The sequence below is a fragment of the Miniopterus natalensis genome, chromosome 3, assembly GCF_054644295.1.
Source record: "Miniopterus natalensis isolate mMinNat1 chromosome 3, mMinNat1.hap1, whole genome shotgun sequence".
Classification (NCBI taxonomy): domain Eukaryota; kingdom Metazoa; phylum Chordata; class Mammalia; order Chiroptera; family Miniopteridae; genus Miniopterus; species Miniopterus natalensis.
The window spans coordinates 99,943,149-99,970,724 of NC_142083.1; the positions used below are offsets into that span (position 1 = coordinate 99,943,149).

Here is a 27,576-nt window from a genome sequence, read left to right on the forward strand (position 1 = left end):
GCCTGGAGAGTCCGCGCGGGAGGCCGACGCCGCTGCCTCCCGGCCGGCTCCGGGGCGAGGCGCCGACGGTCCGTCCCGTCCGGCCCGGGCCCGGGGGCGGGCGGCCTTCCCTCCCCAGGCCCCAGGGCTCGGTACGCAGGTCCCAGCCCCCGTCTCACTCACACCCCTTCCGTTCAAAGCCTTTTCACTTTCTCACACGAGAACTACAGCTTTCACTGTCTACCTAACGCCTGCCCAGAAGTCCCAGCAAGCGGAGGCCTCGGTGGGCAGGGCGGTGTCCCCGGCCGCCTCGCCTTAGGCCAGTGACCTCCTGGGGCCCAGCCACCCGGCGAGGCCCCGGCCCCGGCCGGAGGCGGCCGCACCGGCCCCGGAGCCGAGTCTCCGCGAAGGGCCCGCCTCCAGGGAGCCGCACCCGCCCAGCGAGAAAGGCGTGGCCAGGCCGCGGGGGGAGCCGGGGACCGGCCGGCCCGTCGGACAACCGGGTCAGGAGAACCCACGGCGCCGGGGGCGGGGGCGGAGCGGACGTCGGGCCGGGGCGAGAACCCAGGGGTTGGACCCGAGTCACCCGCCGCCTGTTTACGTAGGAAGTCCCGTGTCCCCCTGCCCCGCGCAGTGCGGCAATTAAACCGGCCCAAGCCCCCCCTGGAGCAGTGGAGCGCGATCCGGATAGAGAGGCCGCGCACGGTGGCGCGGGAGAGCTGGGAAACCTCCCCTGGGAGCAGTGGAGCGCAGTCCGGATAGAGAGGCCGCGCGCGCGCGCGAGCGGCGCGGGGAGAGCCGGGAAAGCCCGTCGTCGCCACCATCTTGCTCTCCTCTAAGCCGGCCGTGACCGCGGGTCAGAGGGATTTGGGGCCATGAAGCTGCTAAGCAGAGCCGGGTCCTTCTCGGTGAGCACAGCCGGCGGTTTGGGGAGGGTTGGGAACAGTTGGTGGGCAAGGCGATACCGTCTGAGGTGCCTGGTTTGGGGTCCCGGGCCTCGGGCTTCGGTCGCCCTTCAGCTGAACCCTGCGGGCAAAGTGGGCGGCTGGCTGGCTGGGGCGCTGGAAGCCGGGCTCCAGCTCTGAGCAGAAGAGACCTAAAGCCGGGAAACCTGCGGGAGGGAGAGCGCTTGAGAGCGGAGGGGAAGCGACCCGGCGGAGACTCCCGTGAAGGTCACGCCGCGGTTGCGCGCGGAGGGGACCCTGCGCCGGGGGCGGAGGCCGCCGCGGGCCCAGCCCGCCTCCCGCGCCCCGGCGGCTGCGGCCTCGGCTTCGTAGTGTATCGTGGAGCATCAGTTTCCCCAACCGTGAAGTGGGCTTTTGAGGAAAGTTTTAAGGAAGAAATGAGCTAATGCCGGTGAAGCGGTCGTCACTGTACCTAGAACTTGGTTCTGACGGCGCCCTGGCCGTATGACGTGTGCTTTCCGTGGTCTGGTTACAGACTTCCTCTAGGAGGGCTCCTGGTCTGTCCTTAGGAGCTACTTAAGGCTCCTTCAAGCCCAAGCGAAACAAAGCTGTCACTTGGGGGAAACTCCGGTGTCAGTGTTACGTCACTGCGGAGCGGTGGTTATCAAGGGGGAGATCGGGAACCCTTTAAAAAGCTCAGCTTGGCTAGTTCTGCCCCCAGACTGTAGTTGGCAATACCTAGAAACATTTCTGGCTGTAGAGAAGTGCCGCTGGCATCTAGAGGTCAGGGGTGGGGCTAAACATCCTGCAGTGCACAAAGGCAGCCTCCACAAAACAAATATCCAGCCCAAAATGACAGTAGAACCCGCTTATTTATTAGGTAATCTAGCAACCTGCTAGAGGGAAGTGCAAAAGACCAGGGAATGGAGTTTTCCTGAGCTTAATGTTTAAACAGATACACTATGGATTATACACATGGCCCTAATTTAGGCTGCAATTGCCTTCCTGGCCTAGACAAACCAATGATGAACAACCCTTTGGGGGCAGCCCAGTTAGACTGGCAAAAGACCCCCAAATCTTCATTCCATTTATACCCACCTTCCAGTAGGAAAAAAACCTCAAAGGTAACATTTGGAGAGTATCTATGTAAACAAATTTAGTAAACTTGAAAGTATTACTAATGTTTCTAATTATAACATTTTACATAAGAATAAACTTATACCTGTATTGTTATTAAAATGACCTAGTAATCGCTAGGATAATTCTTTGCAACTGATTTGAATGGGACAAATAGGAAGCACGTAACCAGTGTACAAAGCATCACTGTTCAGGCACATTTGAGGGAAAAGTACCTAAATCTCCCTTGGCAGTGAAACTATGGATTACTCATATTTGAACTGCTATGCCCATGTCTTAAATTTTAGTTTTTGGAAAATTAAAAGCCAAAGTCACAAGTAGGGTTAACAATAGCACAACCAGCAAACTGAATTGATGATGATAAAGCAAAGCTAATTGTAATTTGTAAGTACTAACAGGAAGTGAACACTAGGAACCAATTAGTGCACTGCTGCTGAATGAAAGCACAACAAAACGCCGTCTGTCATTCATATTTGATCATTGGTCGTGGGAGTACCACATTTTATTCTTAACGTACATATCCACTAGTAACCTCATAAACCTTAGGTGGGATGAACTCTGTGTCATTGTATATCGATGACAAAAAAGTTAGGCATTTTAGATTCATTATCCAACATTTAAGAGCACCCTTTATCAGTGGCTGCATATTGTACATTGAGATTCTGTTGTGGATGAAGCTATTGTTAATCTCAGGATGACAAAAGTTTGTACTAGTTAAAGAAGATATAATAACCCTTCATTGTGTAGTCTCAGTGTAGCACACGAGAGAGTGAATATACCATGGGAAATATTTGGGGCATGATAGTGTCTTTGGTATACGTTGTCTTTTTTAAGGGTTACTAAAATGATTACAGAGATGTTACTTCAACTGGAAAATAGACTAAAAAGATGAGACTTTTTGGGCAGATAAGGGAAACAGTAATGCTAAACTCTATAAAAGGGTGTAGATGTGACAATGCCACACTTTTTCTAATAACTTTAAAGCATTAGAGCTAGAAAGAGCCACTTGAAGCTTTAATAAGGTAGTTAAAAGGTAAAAGAAAATACAGTAATTCTTTACATAGTAAAAGTGAACGTGTAGAACTTGGTATTCCTTCAGGTTCTACAGATCACAAGTAAATAGAAGTTTAAGAGAGGCTTGGGTAAATAGTGGGTTAATAGTAAGTTAATCAGCTGAATCTACCCGTGGAGTTCTTTTACCACTGAACACCTTGTATTGCTTGGGCACACTAGGATACAATACACTGCTTTTCTGAGAACTGTGTGTAACTTGTCTTTTTTGTATGTTTAGAGATTTTATTCCCTCAAAGTTGCTCCCAAAGTGAAAGCCACAGCTGCCCCTGCAGGAGTGCCTGCACATCCTCAGGACCTTGAGGTTAGTCCCACTGAGTTGCTTCCTGGAACCCACACATGCCTTACTATCTTGGTACTTTAAAGACGTTAATCATATCTCTGCTTTATTTTATTTTTTTCTACTTTATTTTAACTGCAGTTTACCAAATTACCAAATGGTTTAGTGATTGCATCTTTGGAAAACTATGCTCCTGCATCAAGAATTGGTTTGTTCATTAAAGCAGGCAGTAGGTATGAGGACTCTAACAACTTAGGAACCTCTCATTTGCTTCGTCTTGCATCCAGTCTGGTAAGCATCTTTTACCTCAATATGTTTAGAAATGCTCTAGTCTCTTGGTCCTACAGAAAAGAAAAACTAAAAGCAGTATCCCTGTATTAGTTTGCTAAGGCTGCCGTAAAAAACACTGCAAACTGAGTGGCTTCAGCAACAGAAGTGTATCCTCTCAGAGTTCTAGAGGCTAGCAGTCCCACTCAGGGTGTCCGTAGAACCATGCTCCGTCTGCCAGCTCTAGGAAGTCTTTCCATGCCTTTTCCTTCTAGTGGTGGCCAGTAGTCCTTGGTGTACCTCGGCTTCAGCTGCATCACTCCAGTTTCTGCCTCTGTCACACAGTCTTCTCTCTGTCTCTGCGTCCAGATTTCCCTTTTACTTGATTACTCCATTCCTGTTAGATTTAGGGCCCACTCTAATCTAGCGTGATCTCATTTTAAATACATTTGTAAAGTCTCTATTTTCAAACAAGGTAACAGTCACAGGTTCTAGTGGGCATGAATTTGGGGGGGCACTAGTCAACCCTGTACAGTCCCCTAATATAACATGAAAAACCACAGGATATTTACCACAGAGGAGTATTAAATTAGTGTCCATCTGAATGTTCATGCTAGAGCATAAGAGAAACCAGTTTAAAGAAAAAAAAGAAAATACCAGAAATTGAAAGGAAGTATTTTTCCCATATGCAAATCTCTTTCAGAACAGACGGATGAATCCAGTAAGCTTATATTTGATAATGGAATTTTTGCTAAGTGTACTTTATATAAAAATCTATACTTTTGCTTTTTGATGAACTTTGTTTTATAATTCTTTACCTAAAAAGGATCGGCTGATTCGGTAAAGTTCCCTTTGAATCTAATGACGGTTATTAGTTTATGATATAATGTGCTGTTTAGCAAATGTAACATTAAAAAACTACTAAAACAATTGTTCTTTTTTTTAAGACTACAAAAGGAGCGTCATCTTTTAAGATAACCCGTGGAATTGAAGCAGTTGGTGGTAAATTAAGGTTTGTTAAAAATAAATAAATAAATAGGAAATTTGAAGTGAAAACACCAGAAAATATTTTGTTGTAAGGGAACTTATCTCTGTTATTGAAGTGGTTAAGAATTTCTTAAAGAAGGCGCAAGAAGGAAAAGACTAATGAATTTGACTACATCAAAATGTAAAACATCATAAAAATTTAATTAAATTTTGTTTAATAAATTAGAAGATAATTTGCAACATACATAATATGGAGAGGACTACTTGAAAAAATAACGAATTACAAATTGGGAGGGAACAACCAAAGAGAAAATGGATGGATATAAGTTGGGAACAGACTAATCCCAGAAGAGGAAGCCAGAAACAGCCATCTGTACTTGTAATCAGTAGCATGCTACTGTGCCACACCCATCAGAGTTCTTGTTTGTTTGTTTTTAATATATCTTTATTGATTTCAGAGAGAGGAAAGGAGATGGAGAGAGAGATAGAAACATCAATGATGAGAGTCATTGATTGACTGCAGCCCGCAACCCAGGCATGTGCCCCGACCGGGAATCAAACCCCGATTGCCTGGATCCTAGGTCGACGCTCAACCGCTGAGCCACGCCCGGCCGGGCCCCCATCAGCGTTTTTATGTCTTGTGTTGGCAGTGTTACGGGCGATGGAGATTATCTTACACAGCTGGTGGGAGTATAAATTGATACAACTACTTAGGAATCAAGGAATATCAAGTAATACTGAAAACGAGCATCTACTACAACCTAACATTTTTAATCCACATGCACAAAGATGTCTTTGTAGAGCCTGGAAACAGTTTGGCCATCTTTAGGGAAATGGGTAAATTAAAGTATGATGTATTCAAATAGTGGGGCTGCTACTCATCAGCTAAGGAATGAGCACACTAAAAAAAATAAAATGTTTTGTGGAAAAACAGGTTTCAAGATATTTTTAAAGTATGAGGCATTTATAATATTTTAAAAGAATAACAATGTGTAATGCTTATGAATATGTTTGTCTCTGGAGTGGAAGAGAGTGAGGGAATTAGCCTGGGGAGGATACAAAAAGATCTTCAACTTAAGTTGTCTTTTCTTTTTTAAGTTGTGGTAAAAAAAAAAAAAATGTACTTTAAGTGTAGGGTTCCATGGTGTTGAGTGGCATGAGCAACCATCAGCACCATGTGTCTCCAGAACATTTGCACTTTCCGTAACTGAAACTCTGTAGCTACTAAACACTAACTCTGTACCCCCTCCTCCCCAGCCCCTGTCAACCACCATCCTATGTTCTATCTCTGTGGTTTTGACTACCCTAGGTATCTCATGTAAGTGGAATCATACAGTATTTGTCCTTTTATGACTGACTGGTTTCACTTTACGTGATGTCTTCAAGATTCATCCATGTGTAATGGGTCAGAATTTCCTTTTTAATGTTAAGTTATTTGCTATTTTTTATTAAAAGTTTTTTTTTTAATATATCTTTATTGATTTCAGAGAGAGGGAGAGAGAGAGAGAGAAACATCAATGATGAGAGAGTCATTGATCGGCTGCCTCCTGCATGCCCCCGACTGGGGATCGAGCCCACAACCCAGGCATGTGCCCTGACCGGGAATCGAACCCCGATCGCCTGGATCCCAGGTCAACGCTCAACCGCTGAGCCACGCCTGGCCAGGCTAAAAGTATCTTTTTAATTTATTTTTCAATTATAGTTGACATACAGTATTAGTTTTAGATGTACAACTTCATTTTTTATTGTTGTTTTTGTTTGTTTCTTTTTTATTAATCCTCACCCAAGAATATTTTTTCCATTGATTTTTAGAGTTAGTGGAAGGGTGGGTGGGAGGAGAGAGAAACATCGATTGGTTGCTTCCAGCGCACACCCTGACAGGCGCTGGGAATTAAACCTGCAACAGGGGTATGTGCCCTTGACCAGGAATTGAACCTGTGGCATGACCCTTCAGTGCCTGGGCCAACGTTCTATCCACTGAGCCACACCAGCCAGGGTGTTTTTAATATTTTTAAATCTTACTTGATGAGTATGTGTATTTTTTGTTATATTACTTACACTGTTTTATACTTCAAAATTATTTTTTCAAAGGAACTGGTTAATTTAACAGAAATATAAGGGGAAGCTTCTGATTCAGATAATTCACTGTAATTTATTTCTGATGCAGTGTGACTTCAACAAGGGAAAACATGGCCTACACTGTAGAATGCCTGCGGGATGACATGTAAGTACCTGCATGTGTTTAGGACTTCTGCTTTTTAAAAATTTATTGACTGATTTCAGAGAAAGAAAAACATTGACTTGTTGCTCCACTTATTCATGCATTCATTGGTTGATTCATGTACGTGCTGACTGGGAATCAAACCCGCAACCTTGGCATATTGGGATGATGCCATAACCACCTGAGCTGCCCAGCCAGGGCTAGGACATCTGTTTTTAAAGAAATACTAAGCTGCTCAGTTCTAAATGTGGCATTATGACCTCTGAATTTGGTTTTGGGTTGTTATTTGCCAAGCGCTTAAAACACTGCTTGCCACAAGGTTAAAGTTTAATGTTGTAGAATGGATGTTGGTTTTAAATTTTTGACTCCTCTAATTGTATCTTGATGTCTTCTGTAGCGAAATTCTAATGGAGTTCCTGCTCAATGTCACCACAGCACCTGAATTTCGTCGTTGGGAGGTAGCTGCCCTTCAGTCTCAGCTGAGGGTTGACAAAGCTGTGGCTTTTCAGAATCCTCAGGCTTGTAAGTGCATTTTCAGATTACATCAGTTGTTTCTAAGATACTGGGCTTTCAAGAAGATCAGTTAATAGAGGGGGAAAATGTCACTGAAGTTTTTTTCTACTTGGATTTGAAAATGCCTTTTCCTAAAACTTGTCCAGTTTTTAAACTATATTGTTTGTTTTGTTCCTAAACATTTATATTGTTGATTATTTTTCATCTGTGGTAGTACATATTGATTTTGGAATACTAGGCATTTTTCTCACCCCTCCACCCTATGTTTTTTGTTTGCTTGCTTCCACCAAATCCAGAAGCAGTTTATTGGTGCCACTGATGTTATTGTTCATTGTTACGTAATACTGTTACTGGTTGGCCAACCCACCTTTATTGGGTCTTTCCCTAAGCAATCTACAAGACTTTTTTGTAGTCATATTTTGTATTTATATAATGTTTGATTATATAATCTTGACAAGTACAACTGGAAAAACAAATTTGAAAATAAGCACAACCAACTCTTGGAAGTCATACAACTTTTGGTAGGAGCAGATGTGCAGGTAGACCACTCAGGTCTAAATAGGTGACCAGCTACAGGGGCTCCATGTGGGATGGGCTTCACTCAGAATACGGCCTGTTGTGGGAGACCCACTAGCTTGGTCCTCCCAACCCGGGTCACCCTGCCCTACCAAGGTCACACCTTGTGAAAGGGTCTGTGGGTTGTGGCAGCCTGGGCCCACTCTGCAGCCTTTTTTCAGAAAGCTCTGGAGGAAGACCAGGTGACCTCAGAAGGTGACAGAGTGGCCTACAGGTGGAGGAGGACCTCAGGGTGTCTTAGACCTTTTATTGATCTGCCTCCAACTCAGAGCCAGAGGAAGCCAATGCTTGTATACAGCTTGGCCTCACACACACACAGGCTGGTGCAATAGGGGCAGCCACAAACAGTGAATAGGTAGGTGGTAGCTCCAGGCAGGTAGCCTACGGCTAGTTACTTGCAGTATCTGACATAAACCTGCACTAGAAACCTGCCAAGTGGACCCAGAACCAACACAACCAGTGCAGGACTTCAGATCATACCAGAGCTCAACCCATCTAGCCACACAAGCAGCACATGCAAAGGGGGATTCTGGCAGACACCAGATCCTAAGGGGAACAACTCCACCTTGGGGGGGGGGGGGGGGGGACGACTCATACACTGTGATAGAACTTTATCCTTATAGTCAGCCAGCCTGAGAGTTAACTCCACCCATGAACAGGCCTGTATCATGCAAGACTCAATTACAATAGGAGGGCATGCATAACCCACACAAGAGACGTTCCTGGAGCACCTAGCCTAGATGATCTGGAAGACTGCACCATTGAGTCCCACAAGACACCTACATTATAAAGCCATCATAACAAGTTTGGGAGTCACAGTACATATACCTAATATAGAAACAAACACAGAAAGGCAGCGTGCAGGCCTGTAGGGAGGGTCTCCTGTCAAGGGTCTGCAACATAATGAGTGCTTGGTCCATGTTAGCTGATGTTATCTCATGATGATACTTTCTGTCACAAAGGAGTATGATTGATCTTTGTTAGTCTGGACCTCTGCCAAAGAAATACAGTGTCCCAAAAAAATGTGTACACACTTAACAGCTGATAGCTCAATTGATGTTTCTTTTCAGATTTAACCCATTGGAATTAATAATTATTCAAAACGTGTATACATTTTGGGGGGATACTCTGTAGGTAGAGTGGTAAAATTTAGAAAAGACAACTTATGCGTCCAGACTGGCTTCTTCCCCAATGGTAGCAGCGAGGCTCCAGCCCTCATCCTTTCTGCCTGTTATTGTAGTCTACTGGTAGGCGTCTGCCTGCAGGCTTACATTCTCAGCGCATCTTCCACATTGCTGTTACAGTACAGTGATCCCTCTGGCTTGAAAATCCTTTAAAGGCTTGTAGTTGTCTGGGAGAAAGCCCAAACTCCTTAACGTAGAATATGTGCTAACATACATGACCTGGTCCTGCCTGTCTCCCTTGTTTCTTGCTCTCCCCTCTCCCCTCCTAGCTGTAGTTCCCCTTTAAATCAAGTTGTCATTCTTTATGCCTTTGTCTGTTTCTGCTGCTTGACTTTCCCAAATCACTCAACCTGGCAAATACCTACTCATTGTGTAAGACTCACCCAGAGTTTACTTCTGTTAACTCCTGTGTAGTTCCCACTGCCTTCCCATGTCCCTCTGTACTTTTGATGTACTATTTACATCACACCCATAATACTTGATTTCACGGTTTTTTCTCTTAACATTTTGAGGGCAGACGTTATGTCTTGCTCTTGTCTGTATTGCCGGCACTTAGCCCAGGGCCTGGCATAGGATGGTTGCCCAATAATGAGTAAATGGAAGGGACGTACCTCAAGAAAAGGCTCCAAAGCAGGAAAGCAGGGACAGTGCCAGGGCACTGGTGAGGAGTGCATTTTGATAGTAGCATTTGACCCTTGAAAGCTAGTAATATGACCTAAGCTTCACACTCTCCTAGCTGCTCTTACCCTGACAACTCCCTCATTACCTAGAGAGAGAACCCAGAAGTAAGTAAAATTCAGATTAAATGATTTATCCAAGGTCACATGGCAAGTCAGACTTCCTGAAACCCAGGTCATTATACTTTCCAGATAATACCAGATAGGTAGAGAAGTGTTTAGGTGGACTCTAGCATGTAGAAACTACTGTCATGTGTATAATCTCTTATTTTTCTCAGTGTCAACTAGCAGGATTTTAAAAGTTGCCATAAGATGCCCTGGCCAGTGTGGCTTAGTGGGTAGAACATCAACCTGTGCACCAAAGGGTTGCGGATTCAATTGCCAGTCAAGGACATGTAACCTGGGTTGCAGGTTCCATCCTTGGTCTGGTTGGAATACGTGTGGCAGACAACCAATCAGTGTGTCTCTCACAGCGATGTTTCTCTCTCTCCCCCTCCCTTCTAGCCCTCTCTAAAATCAGTGGGAAAATATCCTCAAATGAGAATGAACAAATAAAAATTTAAAAAATAAAAGCTGCCAGAAGATGACCAAAGCTGTATAGTCTAGTTGCTTTCTAAGTTCTAAAAATGTTACTGTCTTTATTTAAATTACATTTCCATAACTGCTCCTTTACTTATTTTTCAGGTATCATTGAAAATTTGCATGCTGCAGCTTATCGAAATGCCTTGGCTAATTCCTTGTATTGTCCTGATTATAGGATTGGAAAAGTGACACCAGATGAGGTATTGCAGAGCACGTTGCACTTTAGAATGGGCTTGTTTTCACGTTAAACTGAATGTTCGTCTGCCATGTCGGGTTTGTTTGCGAATTTTTCTTTTTATCTTCTAATTTAAGAAATTCGCTTGCTTGCTTTTTTTTCCCCATCAGCTTTTTAACTAAAATTCTATTGGAACAATTTTTGTTTATGTTTTAACTTTTAAAAATTTTTATTATAAGAGGAACATATTCATGATAGAAAATTCAGAAAACAGTGACAAGCAAAATGAAGGAAAACGTCTCATATACCTAAAGGCAGTCAATGTGAATATGTAGGTTTATTGTCTTCTAGACCCTTTTCTGCGTATGTGTATCTCTTTTAAACAGTATTTAAATGTTTAAATATAATCTTGTGACTAAAAATATCTTGTGAAGATAAGTTACTAAGATAGCTAAAAGACAACATAAAGCAAAACGTTTATCTATTATGGCATTGTTTATAGCATAGATTGGTGTTCAGCCACTGAGCCACACCAGCTGGGCAAGGATTCCATTTTTTAAAACACAAGATGTGTGTTGTATGTCAACAATAATTTAAGAAAAAAAGTTTTTGTAGATAAATACCAAAATGAGAAACCAAGATTATCTCCAATTATTAGCATTTTTTAAATGTGTCCCTAGGCTAAAGGAAATTCTAAAGAAATTGATGCTCAAATACTTTGAGCAATGGCAGCATTCAATAGAAAAACCTCAATAGGAAAAAAGGAAAGAATAGGGACATCCAGGGCGTATTTGTGGACACCATTTTACAGCACAAAAATTTGATGACTTGATTAGAAGTTCAGTCTCATTACCCTAGCCTAGTGATTCTCAACATTGTAACCCATTCCCAAGGAACCTTTGTAGCCAGTTTCTTCTCTTTCTCCCTCCTCCCCCCACCAGTGATTTTTTTAATACCACAGATATACTACATATCTGTTTATGTACTGGGTCTTTATTTGTACTCTGTATATAAAAGGAATAAGATTTTTTTTCTACCTTTAAGGACCAATTTTCATTCCCTTGAGCAATAGTGCTCCTGTTGAGAACACATGTTTAAGTCTGGCTTTTGTATATTAGGTCTAAAATAGTCATAATATAAACCAGTGCTTTTCAAATCTCACTGATTCTCAGGTTACCCGGGGCAGGTGGGGTAGTTTTAAATAAAAGATTCCACATTGAGTTCTATATATCAGTTTGTGTAGTGAGCCTAGGAATGGTGGAGAAACAGGGACAGTGTTTTTGTTTAGTAAGCTCCCCAGATAATTCTTTCATTATGAAGGTTGGAAACCATATTATAGACAATAACCTCATGGCAAGATGGGTGAGAGAGATACAGTGAGGTAATTGTTAGCCCTTCTGTAGAATGTTAATAGTGCTTTAGTACTATCTGCATAAAGACAAAAGAAACCTGGTATGCTGCTTAAATCACATTATCTTTTTTTTTTTTTAATATATCTTTATTGATTTCAGAGAGAGGAAAGGAGAGGGAGAGAGAGAGATAGAAACATCAATGATGAGAGAGTCATTGATCGAGCCTGCAACCCAGGCATGGGCCCTGACCGGGAATCGAACCCTGATTGCTTGGATCCCAGGTTGACACTCAACCGCTGAGCCACGCCCAGCCAGGCTAAATCACGTTATCTTAAACATCGTAAACTAGGTCCCATTTTTTTCAAGTTCAAGCCAGGGTATGCTCTAATTTTTCATTCCCTTTTATATTTATTTATTTATTTATTTTCCCAGTAACAGCTTTATTGAGATGTAATTACATACCATACAGTTGACCTATTTAAAGTCCACAGTTCAGTAGTTTTTTGTTTGTTCATTTGTTTTTAAATACGTTTTTATTGATTTCAGAGAGAGGAAGGGAGAGAAAGAAACATCAGTGATGAGAGAGTCATTGATTGGCTACCTCCTGCCTGCCCCTTACCTGGGGATTGAGCCCGGAACCTGGGCATGTGCCCTAATGGGATTGAACTGTGACCTCCTGGTTCATAGGTCGAAGATGCTCAACCACTGAGCCATGCCGGCTCGGCCACACTTTAGTAGTTTTCATTATATTCACAGTTATGTAACCATTACCACATTAAGTTCTAGTCCTTTAAAGCAGTAATTTTTAAAGAAAATCCATGTAGTCCTTTATCATTTGTTATAACAACTTTGAAGTGAGCATTTTTCTGCTGACCTGCAATTTTTTTACAGCTCTTTATACATTTATACCAGTATCACCTAATAAATGTTTTTAAATTTCTCAGTTACATTCCTATGTTCAGAACCATTTTACAAGTGCAAGAATGGCTTTGATTGGACTTGGTAAGTTGGGAATTGCCTATATGTCATTTTGCTTCCTTGGGTAGTCCTTTAAACTGTAATTAGGTGAACACAGGATTGAACAAAATTTGACAACTCAGTCCTCTGTTTATGTCTCACAGGCATTGCTAGTGTTTTCTTGGAAAGCAGAATCCAACACTTAACTTTGTAAATTACTAGTTTTAAATTCATTACAGTATTTGCAAAACCTATAACAAAGGGCAAATTTCCCTAGGCAAGGAGGTTATATAAGTTTGGGGGGGGTTTTAAATAAGTACACTTTAATAGAAAAATGGGCAAATGGCATGAACAGACAATTTGTGGGGGATGTGAGGGGGGTTGATTATCATTGTAAAAAATGGAAAGCCTTGATAATTAAGAAAATTTTTATCCGTGAGATTGGCAAAAATTAAAAGGTTGACACTGCCCAGTATTACCCAGGGTATGGAAATAGTAGGCACTCTCAAAAATTGTTGGTGGGAGTTTAGTCAGGGTTGTGCAACTATTGCCACTATGCTATTTCAGAACATTTCCATCATCCCCCAAAAAATACTCCATATTCATTAGCAGTGACTCCCCATTCCACCTCCTCCTTGCCTCTCTGGCAGCCACTCATCTACTTTCTGTCAATACAGAGTTAACTATTCTGGACTTTGCACATAAATGGAATCATACATTATGTAGTCTTTTGTAATTGACTTCTTTTACTTAGCATAATGTTTACAAAGTCCATCCATATTTTACTCCCACCAACAGTGCACAAGCGTGTACCAGTGTTCCCTTTTCTGGCTGAAAAATATTCCACCACTATATTTTATTTATCCATTCATCAGTTGGACTATGGGTTGTTTCCAGCTTTTGGCTATTGTGAATATAAACATTTGTGTATAAGGTTTTTGTTAGAACACATTTTAATTCTTTGGGGTACATGCCTAGGAGTAGAATTGCCAGGACATGGTAACTGTCTGTGTAAGCATTTGAAGAACTACTAGACTGTTTTCCAAAGCAATCGAACCATTTTACATTCCTACGAACAGTGCACAAGGGTTCCAATTTCTCCCCATCCTGACCAACACTTGGTATTTTCTGCCTTTTTGATTATGGCCGTCCAAGTGGATGTGAAATCTCATTGTGGTTTTGATTTGTATTTCACTAATGACATTGAACATTTTATTTTGTGTTAGCTAGCCATTTGTATATCATCTTTGAAGAAATTTCTGTTCAAGTCCTTTTTCCATTTTTGTATTGGGTGGTTAGTTTTTTTATTGTCAACTTAGGTATAAGACTTTCTTATGTATTGTGGATACTAATTCCTTAACAGATACATAATTTGGAAATTTTTTCCCATTTTGTGAGTTGTCTTTGTACTGTCTCAGAAGTGTCCTTTGATACATAATGAATATTGTTTTAATAGCCAACTATTGGAAACCTGAAAATCCAAAAAGAAGGGGTTAAGTAAATGATCGTATATTCATGTAATGAAATTCTTTATAACCATTAAAGGTTTGATGTAGACCATTCACTTAGATATAAATTACAAAAGACAAGTTAAAGACCATATCAGTAGAATAGCACCATTTTGGAAATAAAGAAAATGAAAGTTATATTAATACATGCATAGGAAAAGTTCTAGATGAATATGTGGTAAACTGTAAATGGATATCTCTGGGAGAATGGCATTTTACAGGAGAGGACTTTTTACTGTTTATTTTTGTAATATTTGAATTGTATAATCATTATTTTTAAAACAGATGTTTTACAATTGTGTCTTAGGAATTCTGGTTCTAGCTTGTTTTCTTTCTGGTAAAATAGGTGTGAGTCATCCTGTTCTGAAGCAAGTTGCGGAACGATTTCTGAACATGAGAGGTGGGCTTGGTTTATCTGGTGCAAAGGCCAAATACCGTGGAGGTGAGTGTTTTGTTCTATTACGGTTAATTTTTCAGAAGCCTGAATCCCCCACCCCTCACCCCAATCAACAATGAAATAGTCTTGATATGGAAGGAAACAAATAGATCACTTGGGCGTTGTCTGTTAAACATGTTTTGGGGGGGGGGCAGGATGGCAGAGAAAGAGTACTGGGCTTCAGAAAAGCTTAATCTTAGTAGGTTCATACTATATGGCACAGAGTACTGAAGAATAAAACCAATGGTGACCACGCCACTTTCTTCACCCTCTCCTTACATGGCCCCAGGTGAAATTCGAGAGCAGAATGGAGACAGTCTTGTCCATGCTGCTTTTGTAGCAGAAAGTGCTGCCACAGGAAGTGCAGAAGCAAATGCATTTAGTGTTCTCCAGCATGTTCTCGGCGCTGGGCCACATGTCAAGAGGGGCAGCAATGCCACCAGCCCTCTGTACCAAGCTGTTGCCAAGGGGATTCACCAGCCATTTGACGTAAGTCTGAGCAGTTAATATCTCTCCTTTGTTTTCAGAGGCTCAGTGTTTACAATGTAGTCCTGATAGCCTGCTCTTAACATGTTCTTAAAATTTAAGACAAACACAAAATCTTTGTAAAGTTGAAGGGACAGCCAGACTTGATTTTAGTATACTTTAGTGGATCTATCAAAAGCTTATTGTCTTTTCAATTATTCTAATATACTGGACAGGAGAATACTTAAGAAGTCAGGAATTCACACTTCAGTTCCCTTTAGGATAAAGTTTTAAATATTAAACATTCCCCTAGATTCTAACTAGCCTTTTTTTCTAAATTTTTTTCTGTCCCCTTACATTTATGGCTACTTCCTGAATTTCACTGCTTTTTATGTTTTCCAATCAAGTATACAAGATAAACACCAAGAAACTCCTTCAGCTTGAGATTAAGTTTAAAAATGATGACATTTAGTCTTACCAAAAAGTCCATGCTACTTTTTGTTTGTTTGTTAATCTTCACCTGAGGATATTTTTTCCATTGCTTTTTGGAGAGAGTGTAAGGAAGGGAGAGAGAAACATCGATATGAGAGAGACAGTTGGGAACTGGGATTGAACCTGTGACCCTTCAGTGAGCTGGCTGATGTTTTAACCACTGAGCAACACCAGGGTTCCATGCTACTTTAGAAGATACCCTTTTGTGACAGTGAGGAAAGTGCTAAAGCTTTCAAAATAATACTCAAATCAAAAGAATTTAAAATGTCAAGAGAGTGCCTGGCTGGTGTGGCTCGGCAGTTGAGCATCACCCTATGTTCCAGGAGATCGAAATTCGATTCCCAGTCAGGCACATGCCCAAGTGCGGGCTCAATCCCCAATAGAGGCATGCAGTAGGTAGCCAATCAATGACTCTATCATCATTGATGTTTCTCCCTCTCCCTAAAATCAGTAAAGACCTATTTAAAATGCCAACAAACTCTTATTTAATAAGTGACCATTGTTTGCCAGGTGTACTATACCTTACATGACATTCAGTGATATGCCTTTAACATGTACTGGATTCCAAGATGGCAGCAGATTAAGGGGAAGCTACACTGATACTCTCCCAGGACCAAACTGGAATTACAACTAAAATATAGAAAAAACATCCTGAATAATCAGCTGCAACTGAAAACGAGCTGGAGAGCACCCTCAAAATCAAGGACCTGAAGTGGAGACAGCATAGAGACCAGTAGAAAGTGCAGAGGTGTGAGAGAGCTGACTGGGCTCCCACGGGCAGCAGCTGAAGGTCCAGAGGGATATCTCAGTTGTGGAGGGTTCCCACTGAGAACTCAGGGGCCTAAACCCCAAGCTGGGCTTCCCAGTCAAGAGCACCAGAACTGAGAATGGTGCCCACATAACATCTGGCTGCAAAAAGCAGCAGGGTTTCTGTATGCCAGGGAGAGATGGCTGGATATTCAGGCACCTTCTTAAAGGTCCAGTGCACAAAATTTCAGATGCAGCCACTCACCTTGGGCTCCGACAGAGAAAGGGAAGAGTGGACTAAAGCTGTGTGAGGAGAATCTAGGGGTGCTGGCTGGGGGAATAGAGCTCAGAGGGCAGCTATCTGGATTCCTGTGCTGAGTCATTCTCTTATACTACAGAAGATATCTTTCTTAGGCAGACATGTACTTTCCAAGCAGCTTTTGCCTGCGGCGGGGGGGGGGGGGGGAGCAATTGCCCCACCCTGTGGACTTTCTACAGCCTTAGGCTCATTAAGAAACTAAATAACAGCCTTTGGGTGCTTTGAGTCAGCCTGATTTGCTTCTGGACCCAGGGTTTGAAAAACCAAATCTTGGTGCACATCTTAGTCCTGTCAAAACACACCCAGCCCCAGCAGAGAAAACCACAAGCTGTGGAGTGCAGAAAACTTCAAACAGGGTAGTCAAGGTCAGTCACAATCAGCGTCTGACATTGACTTGTACCAGAGACCGTCAAAAGACTGGGAGTCCTAACAGATATACTTAATACATAGAAACAAATCCAAACAGGCAGCGAAAATGGGGAGACAAGCCCCAAATGAAAGACAGAAAGAATTCTCCAGAAGAAGAGCTAAATGAAATGGAGATACGCAATCCATCAGATACAGAGTTCAGAATACTGATTGTAACAATGCTCAACAGCATGGGAAAAGAAATGGGAACTATGAAGGAAATTAAGAATGACATAATTTAAAAAAAACATTGAAAGAACTAAACAGCAGATTAGGGGAAGCTGAGAATTGGATCAACAAATTAGAAGATAAGGTAGAAAAACTAACTCAGAGAACCAAAAAGAAAAAAACAGGACAACAGTTTAAGGGAGCTGTGGGATAACATGAAATGTAACAATATTCATGTCATAGTAATACCAGAGGGTGAAGAAAGTGCACAGGTGAGCAAGGGATAGAGACCGTATTTGAGGAAACAATGGCAGAAAGCTTCCCTAACCTGATGAAGGAAAAAGTCACACAAGTTCAGGAGGCACAGAGAGTCCCAAGCAAAAAGAATCCAAAGAGGCCCACACCCAGACACATCATAATTAAAATGCCAAAAATTAAAGACAAAGCAAATCTTAAAGGCAGCAAGAGAAAAGCAATCTCTTACCTACAAAGGAGCTCCCATAAGGCTGTCAGCTGATTTCTCATCAGAAACTCTACAGGCCAGAAGGGAATGGCATGAAGTATTCATGGTAATGCAAAGCAAGGATATGAAGCCAAGACTACTCCATCCAGCAAGGCTATCATTCAAAATAGATGGTGAAATAAAGAGTTTTCCAGACAAAAGGAAGGCTAAAGGAATTTATCACCACCAAACCAGCACTGCAAGAAATGTTAAAGGGACTGCTGTATTAAGAAGTTGAAATAAAGAGAATGAATTAAAATGGCAATAAATAAGCTCATCGAAGCCATTTTCAGTGGCTTTTCTGTGCAAGTGGCCTCTCGAGACTTATGCTTAGGATTTCCTAAAATCTCTCAAACAAGCAGCAGCGTGCCCCATGTGTCGTTATAAGTGGCCCCAAGCCTGGCACTAGTGGCAGCTGCATTGGTTCATAGCTTGGACTCTCTTGGACACCTCCAAGCCCAGCACAGGTAGCAGCCAGCTAGTTTGCTGTGTAGCGCATGCTGGGTGGCCCTGAGCAAGGCGCTGGCAGAGGCCCACTTTGCACTTCCCAGGAGGCCCCAGACACAGTGCACCTGGTGGCCAGACTCGACCACGCTGTATTACAACCCTACCACATCCACGAGTGACACTCAAGGGGTGCACTTAATGAACACCAAAGCTCCACTGAAGTAAATCCTGCTCCATAGGGGAGCCTCCAGCACAGCAACTCTTTGACTATAGTTGCAGTTGGTCCTCACAGCTAATTGGCTTGGAGGTCAGTTCCTCCCAGTGACACCAACAGCAATCAAAGCTCAACTAAAACAGGACAGTGCACACAGCCCACACAGGGGAGCACCTAGAAGGCCCAGCTCAGGTCACTGGGGAGGCTGAGCCAGTGGACCCTACAGGAGGACACCTACTAGACAAAGCCACTCTACAAATTCCAGGAGACATAGCTCTTCCTAATACACTTAAACACCAGGAAGCAGCCGAAATGTGGAGGCAAAGAAACATGTCACAAAAGAAAGAACAGAAGAATTCTCTAGAAGAGGAACTAAATGAAATAGATCCAAGCAAGCTAACAGATACAGAGTTCAGAATTTTGTTTATAAGGATGCTCAAGCATATTAGTAAGAGTATTACAAAAACAACTGAGAAAATCGATGACATAATAAAGTACCAATTTGAAATGAAGGCTACACAAAATGAAATGAAAAATAATTTACGGAGAATCAGCAATAGAGGAGAGGACACTGAGAATCAAATCAGCAATTTGGAACGTGAGGAAACAAACGCCACCCAACTAGAAGAGAAAAAAGAATCCAGAAATATGAAGATGCTAGTATAAGGAACTTCTGGGACAACTTTAAGCAGCCCAACATTCGTATTATTGGGGTGCCAGAAGGGGAAGAAAGAGCAAAAAATTGAAAACCTATTTGAAAAAATAATGACAGAAAACTTCCCCTACCTGGGGAAAGAAATAGACTTACAAGTCCAGGAAGCACAGAGGGTCCCAAACAAGAGGAACCCAAAGAGGCCCACAGCAAGACACATCATAATTAAAATGCTAAAGGTTAAAGACAAAGAGAGAATCTTAAAAGCAGCAAGAGAAAAGCAGTTAGTTACCTACAAGGGAGCACCCATACGACTGTCAGCTGATTTCTCAACAGAAACTTTGCAGGCCAGAAGGGAGTGGCAAGAAATATTCAAAGTTGATGAAAAACATGGAACTACAACCAAGATTACCCAGCAAAGCTATCATTTAGAACTGAAGGTCAGATAAAGAGCTTCACAGATAAGAAAAAGCTAAAGGAGTTCATCACTACCAGACCAGTACTACAGGAAATGTTGAAGGGTCTTCTCTAAGAAGAAGCTAATGAACAAAAGAATCTGACAAACTAATTAGATCCAGAGACATTGACGCATGGCAACAGATGATCGTATTTGAGAGGGAAAGGGGTGGAGGGTGGGAAGAGATTAACCAAAGAAGTTGTATGCATATATGCATAACCCATGGACACAGTCAATAACGGGGTGAAGGCCTGTGGAGGAGGTCAGTTGGTGGGAAAAATGGGACACCTGTTATACTTTGAACAATAAAGATAAATTTTTAAAATATAAAAATTTATAAAAGTAACATACTAAATTGTAGGATTAAGCATTCATAATTTCAGCAACAGTACCTGGCACATGTAGGTTTGTGCTTCAGTAAGTCTTTGGCCATTTGACACTTTATAGTGGAAATTAAAATCAACCTCCTCCCTTTACTCCTGTTGATTTTTGTTTGTTTTAAATGGGAGGGGACATAGATGCAGGAGTGTCACCAATTCATTGCCTCCCCCATGCACCCCGACCATGGTAGGGAATCAGGCCTGCAACTATAGTATGTGCCCTTGACGGGGAATCGAACCTGCAACCCTTTGGTGCGCAGGCTGAGGGTCTAACCACTTAGCCACACCGGCCAGGGCTTTACTCCTCTTTAATATTTGAGTGCTAATTTTCAAACTTTTTTTTTAACAGAGGAGCCGTTTTTGGCCAATGTAGTTTCCCAACTACAGTGCCCACACAAAAGTACTTCTAAAAAAGCTTTCAAAGTTTACTTGGCAGTAAAACCCTTGGAATCTTATGTATAGAGCCTTAGGTTCCCTGGAGCACAGTTTGAAAACCTTTATCTTAAATGATTTCTAAATTAAATTCAAGCAGCATTCTTTACCATTGTATGTTAATGATGCTTTGGTGTGGGTGGAGTTTAATCCTAATCTAATGACATAATTTAATAGAAATTCCTACTTCAGAATTTGGCTGGAAGTTTCGTGTGTGAATAGGATCCTCTCAAATTGTAATTCAGGTAGTTGAAGCGCATTTTTCCTTATGCTCTATGCTTTATATGGGCTGCCCTGGTGGTTCTCACATGAGAATCACCTGGAACATTAGTTAAAAATGTGGACTCCAGACTGTGTCTAGAGGGATCTGAGTGAGTAATCTGTTGCAGGAACCTAAACATCTGTATTCTTCACAACAGCTCAGGTGATCCTTAGGCAGGTGGTCCACATGAACACTGGGACACCCTATCCTAGGCAGTTATATCACCTTAAGGAGCTTAACACTGTTCCGACAGCAATAACCCTGTTACAAATAACCACCAAGCAGAAGATTTTCCCTAAGCCTTTGACTTGAGTCTATGAAGTGAAAGCGAATTGGTGAAAAGGCCGTCAGCAATAACCAAGGGAAGTCAGGTTTGTCCTGTGCGAAAGCCCACAATCCATACTACTCAGCCATTGTGTCTGTGATATGTTCACAAATTCATGTTTGCATTAACCTTCAATCATCAAAATAGGTTAGAAAATACCCAGCAGAAATGAAAGGAAGCAGCCCGTTTTAGAAAGATTTAAATGAGAAAAGTTAAAACCATTATCATCCTGAAAGAGGTAACACGTCCATCCTTGACAGACTGGCTAAATGAAATACTAGTCTATTTACTTGTATTATGTAGGTACAAGTTTTTGTCTAGACAACCTTAGGAAACTTGTGCACTGTTCTACATGGTAGAATGATGTACCAGTTGAGTTTCATTATATTTCAGGTTTCTGCTTTTAATGCCAGCTACTCGGATTCTGGACTCTTTGGGATTTACACTATCTCGCAGGCTGCAGCCGCTGGAGATGTAAGTTGCAAACTCACCAATTCTCACAAGTTTTTTCCCCCTCTTAAGGTGTTTTTAGTTAAAATATGGGATGTTTGAATGCCATTACTTACCAGAACTCTGTAACATCATTCAAGTGTATCTGCTGTGGAGGAAACTGAAACATTACTGATGCTTCCAGGAAAAAGGAAGGAAACACTTTCTTGGTATTTTGTTTCTGTTTGGAGAAGTGGCATTGAGTTGTCTCTGGGACATCTAAATTGAGAGCTCAGGTGAGGTCAAGGGCAATATGTGTATTTGGGAGTCCTCAATATACAGATTGTGTTCAAGTCAGCGTTTTGTATGAAAGACCTTAGGAGAAAACTGAAGCTCCTTGTGCTCTATACTTTAAGGTGCTCCGTGCTTTAAGGTGGTTTCTGGGAAAAACCGCCAAGAAAACAGGAAGAAAAAGAAGAGAAACTGGTACCGTTGGAGGCCAGGAAAGAACAATTAAGACCATTTTGATCTACCCTGGATTAACAACAGAGGTCCGATAGTTTTAGCAAAACTAGGACATCATTGGTGATATCCATTTTCACCAGAATGTTGAAAATAAATGACAATTTATAGTATTAAGGAGTGAATGAGACAAAAATAATGCAAGGTTGCTGTAGGCATGTGGAGCTTGGACTTGCAGGGAGGTGGGGGCTAGTTTTAGTAGGGTTTACCCTAAGAGATGAAGTTGGAAAGGAAAGAAAGATTGGAGCAGACATTGGAGATAGGAAACTGTAAATGAATCGTGTCTGAAAATGGCAGGAGCAAGCAAGGCCCAGAGTACAAGTGGACATTTTAGCCTTGGACTCAAAGGCTGATGTCAGGAGAAGTGGATGTCAGGAGATGTAACCCCTGGTGAGGGAGGCAGCTAAGGCATGTTGAGAATAAGAGACGGGAGGGGAGGTGAAAAAGTCATGAGGTTTGAGACAGATGAATGGCTAGAGACACACAGAATGGCACTTAGCAGCGGTATAAATAGCTCCTTGAGGTGAGTGACTACAAATTCAGTACTGACAGGTCTGGTCTGCAGTTTTTCTTCAATGGAGAAATGAAGGAGGCAGAGGCAGGTAGCAGGGTTGATCCAGGTTGAAGTCCTACAAAGCAGGCAGGTCAGAAGTATAAGGAGATGGCAAGGGAGTTGGGAGATTGAGGAGACAGTCTTGGATCTAGGTTAGACAGAGAAGTGAAGCCAGAGGGACCTCAGATTGAGACAAGCCAGGGAACTGGAGATCTTGATGAAGTAGGAAAATAAGGACAGTGCGTGTTAAGACGGAGGCTCAGGGTCTTAGAATTGAGGACTTAGGGGGAGGGCAAACCTAGGTTATGGCCAAGTCTGGGTGCGACTGTGGACATGAAGCTGAAATGGGAGGGAAATGAAGGTCCTAGAATCTAGGTGATTAGGGGGAACTCTACATGCAGACCCAGAATGGTGCCAAGATTGGGGTGGAGAGAATCACGGGCCAGGTTTGTTTTTTTTTTAAATATATCTTTATTGACTTCAGAGAGAGGAAGGGAGAGGAAGAGATAGAAACATCAATGATGAGAGAGTCATTGATCAGCTGCCTCGTGCACTCCCCTGATTGGGGATTGAGCCCGCAACCTGGGCATGTGCCCTGACCAGGAATTGAACCGCGAACCGCGATATCCTGGATTCTAGGTCAATGCTCAACCGCTGAGCCATGCCGGCCAGGCAGGCTCATTCATTTACTCATTCAACATGGATTTACCAAGGGCCCCACCCACATCACTGGAACTTGATTGCCTCTTGACTCCAGTTCCCCAGTATTGAGCTGTAAATTGGCTGGGTGGATTCTACATCGTGGTGAATTCTAAGGTGGCAGTGTTAACTGCATGATGCTTTGAGAGACGGGGGAAATTGTAGAGGTGCATATTCTTTATAGATGATTATAAACCTGTGTTTGCTTTTCCTAAACCCTACTGCCATCCTCTACCACTTACTTTTGTAAGAAGCTCTGCTAACTCGGATACTGTAAGTTGTACAGACAGCTGCTTGGTGGAACATTGGAAGGATAGGAACACATAGTGACTTAAGAACTCCAGACATGCTGCTATTTCTCTGGAGCTAACCTTCCACCTTGTGTTTTGCCTTAGAGGAGCATTTGGTTGCTGCAGAAGACTGCACTGATCAGGGGTGACCAGCTTCTCATTGTCTGTCCTAGGTTATCAAGGCTGCCTACAACCAAGTAAAAGCAATTGCGCAAGGAAACCTTTCCAGTACAGATGTCCAGGCTGCCAAGTAAGTTTCAGGATTAGCTGTGTTTTGTGTTTCAGTTATTTGAAAGTTACATTTTTTGTAGTTATAACAATATTGTAGTATATGCACAAAAGGATTGAAAGATACTGAAGAGTATTTTAAAGTAAAGGGAAATATATCTGTATGCTGCCACCTAGAGATATAATTGTTAACATTTTGCTTATTTTCTTGACCATTTTTATGCATTTTTAAACATAATTATTAATATTGTATACATACTTATATCCTATTTTAATAGCATGTTTATTGTAGAAATTTGAAAATTATAAACACAAAAAATGATTTTTCATTCCCAATGATTCCTCTGTAACATTATATTTCTATTCAGATTAAAAAATTGTCATAAACAATATTAAAGAGTTGTATCAAAATGTACTTAGTGGACACTTTTTGCAGTTGGAAATTATAAACTATAAAAGATATCTTTGGGTTTAAAACATTTGTTCATATTAATGTCTTGGTATAGATTCTCAACTGGGTTAAGAGTTGTAAAACATTATAATGAATGAAAGGCTCTACTTTAAATATATGTATGTGTTTAAATGGTATTTTTATATTCAAAGTCACAGTGTAAAAAGGTTATACCAGCTTGTAATCACACCACCAGTATATGTGCGCCTGTTCCACCACAGCCATTGGTAGTGTTTTTTCTCTTTACTGATGTGATGGACCAGAAAAAGATGTCTGATTGAAGACTGAAATACTCATCTCCTTTTTGGTAAATTTAAATTCCCACTGTCCTCACTGCAAGTGCAAACAGCACCTCTGACTCAATAGTTCTAGGATTCTCTCTAGCTGAGAGAGAGGCTTTGGGCAGAGTTGGAAGTCAGGTTACATTTTCATACAGCAGTTTAAAACATTTAACTTTGACTCCATCCACTTAGGACAATTCAGAACGTGAGTCCTGAAACTCAAACGGTCTTCATAATCTTGCAAGTATGACAGTGAATTAAAGGCAGGAGGGAACAACTGATTGGTCATTTCTGTTCCCATTTGTATTGTTACTTTTGTCATCCTGAACACACTAAGAAACTGCCTCTTGAATAATGACAGCACAGATTATTAAATGTTGTATCCCTCAGAGTAAGGGTTAATGGTACAGCTCTGTGCTTCTCCCAGAGACAAAACATGGTGAGAACGATTTGAAACACTCCATCTTAAGAAAAATCTGTTTCAAATCTAGTTTATTTAAGAAACATATTTTAGTAAATGTAGCAGTTTTTATGAAGTATGGCAACATGTAGAAATTGGAATTTGGGGAATTAATGTCAGGTATGTTGTTTTCTGCCATCTGGATGGAGTTGATATTTTTCCTATAGGGTTTTTAATCTTCCTGTAGTGAAACAGAAAGTAAGGTGTCATTGCTGACAGGACAAACTAATAATCTTATGGTAAAGTTTATTGCAGGTAAAATCTCTTTTAATTAAGCTGACAGTTGGGTAAAATTGCATATAATTGTAATTATGTTTAAATGGAAGTCTTGCTACAGCGTGCCAAAGGAGGGTAGTTTGAGAGTTAAATAACTCAGGTGCTTTACTGAACCCAGTTTCTTTCTTGGAGAATTATGAATTGGATTTTATTTTACTTCAAATTGATACTTTTGTGCCCATATTTAAACTACTGGGACTTATACTGTCCTTACCCACCTGTCTCCCCATTACTTTCTGCCCTCAGTGAGACAAATCCCAGTACAGAAATGGGGCTGGGGTTGAGGGGCATAGCTACAGAATTAGTACACAACATTCTGCTTAGTGGACATTGCTTGAAGAGCTCATACAGTTATTTTTCTTTAATAGAAAGGCCTAAAATTATCACCAAAAAAAGTATCAAGAAGCAAGAGTCACTTCACTAATCAGAACTTTAAAATAGTTTTAACTAGATCTAAGTTCTAGTCCAGAATCCAAAGGCAGTCTGTTGGGCTTTTGTATGATCTTGTATTGACAACTTTCTAAATGATAATGTAAGTAATAAAATAGTTGATGAGTGAAGAAATAGAAAGGGAGTCTTTAGCACTATAAGATTTCAAAGCTGTTAATTTGCATATTTACCAAAATGTATTTGAGAGTTTGGGAACATATTTATAAAATTGCCTTGCTCTATAAAACTGGCTTCTGTCTTAGTTTTACACCTTTAATTGGACAGGAACAAGCTGAAAGCTGGGTACTTAATGTCAGTGGAGTCTTCTGAAGGTTTCCTGGATGAAGTCGGGTCTCAGGCTCTCATCGCTGGTTCGTACGTGCCACCATCCACAGTCCTTCAGCAGATTGACTCAGTAGCTGACGCTGATGTCATCAATGTAAGCAAATGAAAACTTACAATTTAACATCAAATAACTTGACCTTAATGATCCAATTTCAGAAGGCATGCTTAAGCGTCCTTGGGCTGTGTATATTGTTATTGTGCTGTTTGGTGTCTGTCTACCTGTTGTAGAGGCAGGAGGGTTCATTACCATCAGATCTGCAAATAGCTTCCTTGTCAACTATGTATCTTCCTTATTCAGTTAATTACCATTAGGTTGAACCATTTTAAGTTCTTAGAGGTCAAGAAGAATCAATTATTGGTAATTTTATGATTCAAACTAATGTCAGGTTTGGTATTTTTTCTTCTCACTCCCAAGAAATAAACTATCCTGCCAATCCTTCCCAATCCAGCATCTCAAGATTTTCTTTTGTCTTCTCAGCTTAAGACATTCTCCTGCTCTTGCTGTACTTTTTTTTCACATGTCATTGTTTCCTGCAAGGTACATGAACTACAGAATAAATCCCAAATCAGGTTTTTCCAGTCCTTTCTATATTAAAAATGCCAGCTGCCCTTCCATTGTAGAGGTGTCAACCATGTTCTCAACAACAGGTCTACCTTGGGGACAGAGAAAAGAGACAGACTATTTTAAGGTACTAACCCCAACATGATTTCACTTGGCCCCAAAGTTTATTATACACTCTTCCAAATGTCTGTCCTCAGCCACTGCCATCACCATCCTTTGAAAAAAGGTGGCCTGAGATCATTTGGGGGCTGATACTCATGTATTACACTTAACCTAAACAACCACTAACTTGAAGTTGTGGCATAAAGAATACTAAGATATAAAATTTGACTTAAGTTAAAAATCAGTGTATTTTTATTAATGTAGACTATTTGCCATCGTAATACAGAAACAGGAAAGCACAGCCCTGCCTGGGGCTACCTCTGCCTATTTCACAGTGTCGGTGAGGCTTTCCTTACGCCTCTTCAACAGCTGTCCTCACACCAAGAGCCCCACACTCGCTCAGTCACATGTGTGACGGGTACTCACAGGAGCAGCTGAGTAAAGAGAAACAGCGCACCAGCCTCTCCTGTAGTTCATTTTCACAAGAAGCTGTTGCAGAATTGCTGACAAGAGTGTCCCATCCATAAGCTCTTAAAATAACAAGTTTAAGTACTTGATAGTACATGTTCTTATTTCTTTTAACTTTATGCCTTTTGTTTGTTTACTTAAAGGCTGCAAAGAAGTTTGTTTCTGGCCAGAAGTCAATGGCAGCAAGTGGAAATTTGGGGCATACACCTTTTGTTGATGAGCTGTAAACCTGAAGCACTGCAGGAAAGAGCTGGACATTTTCTCAACCCAGAGCACCAAACATGAAAGTCACATGTCTATAATGTGACATTTGTCTTTGTTTTCAATGAGGTGAAATATCTTAAAAAGTATAAATGCAGGTATGTTTCCTGCCAACCTGAAGTCAATAAAACGTTCTAAGTGTT

The 27,576-nt window shown here is 41.4% G+C and overlaps 1 protein-coding gene across 1 annotated transcript; it reads left to right on the forward strand.

The window, feature by feature from the left end:
- Positions 1-805: 805 nt before the first annotated feature.
- On the forward strand, positions 806-27,576 carry UQCRC2 (ubiquinol-cytochrome c reductase core protein 2). Its single transcript, XM_016222710.2, has 14 exons — positions 806-887; positions 3,313-3,396; positions 3,514-3,663; positions 4,587-4,651; positions 6,794-6,850; positions 7,245-7,369; positions 10,482-10,579; positions 12,851-12,908; positions 14,718-14,813; positions 15,097-15,296; positions 21,471-21,551; positions 23,744-23,820; positions 25,981-26,134; positions 27,316-27,576. Exons 1-14 carry the CDS (start codon positions 855-857, stop codon positions 27,397-27,399), a joined length of 1,362 nt encoding a protein of 453 aa, XP_016078196.1. The 5' UTR covers positions 806-854; the 3' UTR covers positions 27,400-27,576.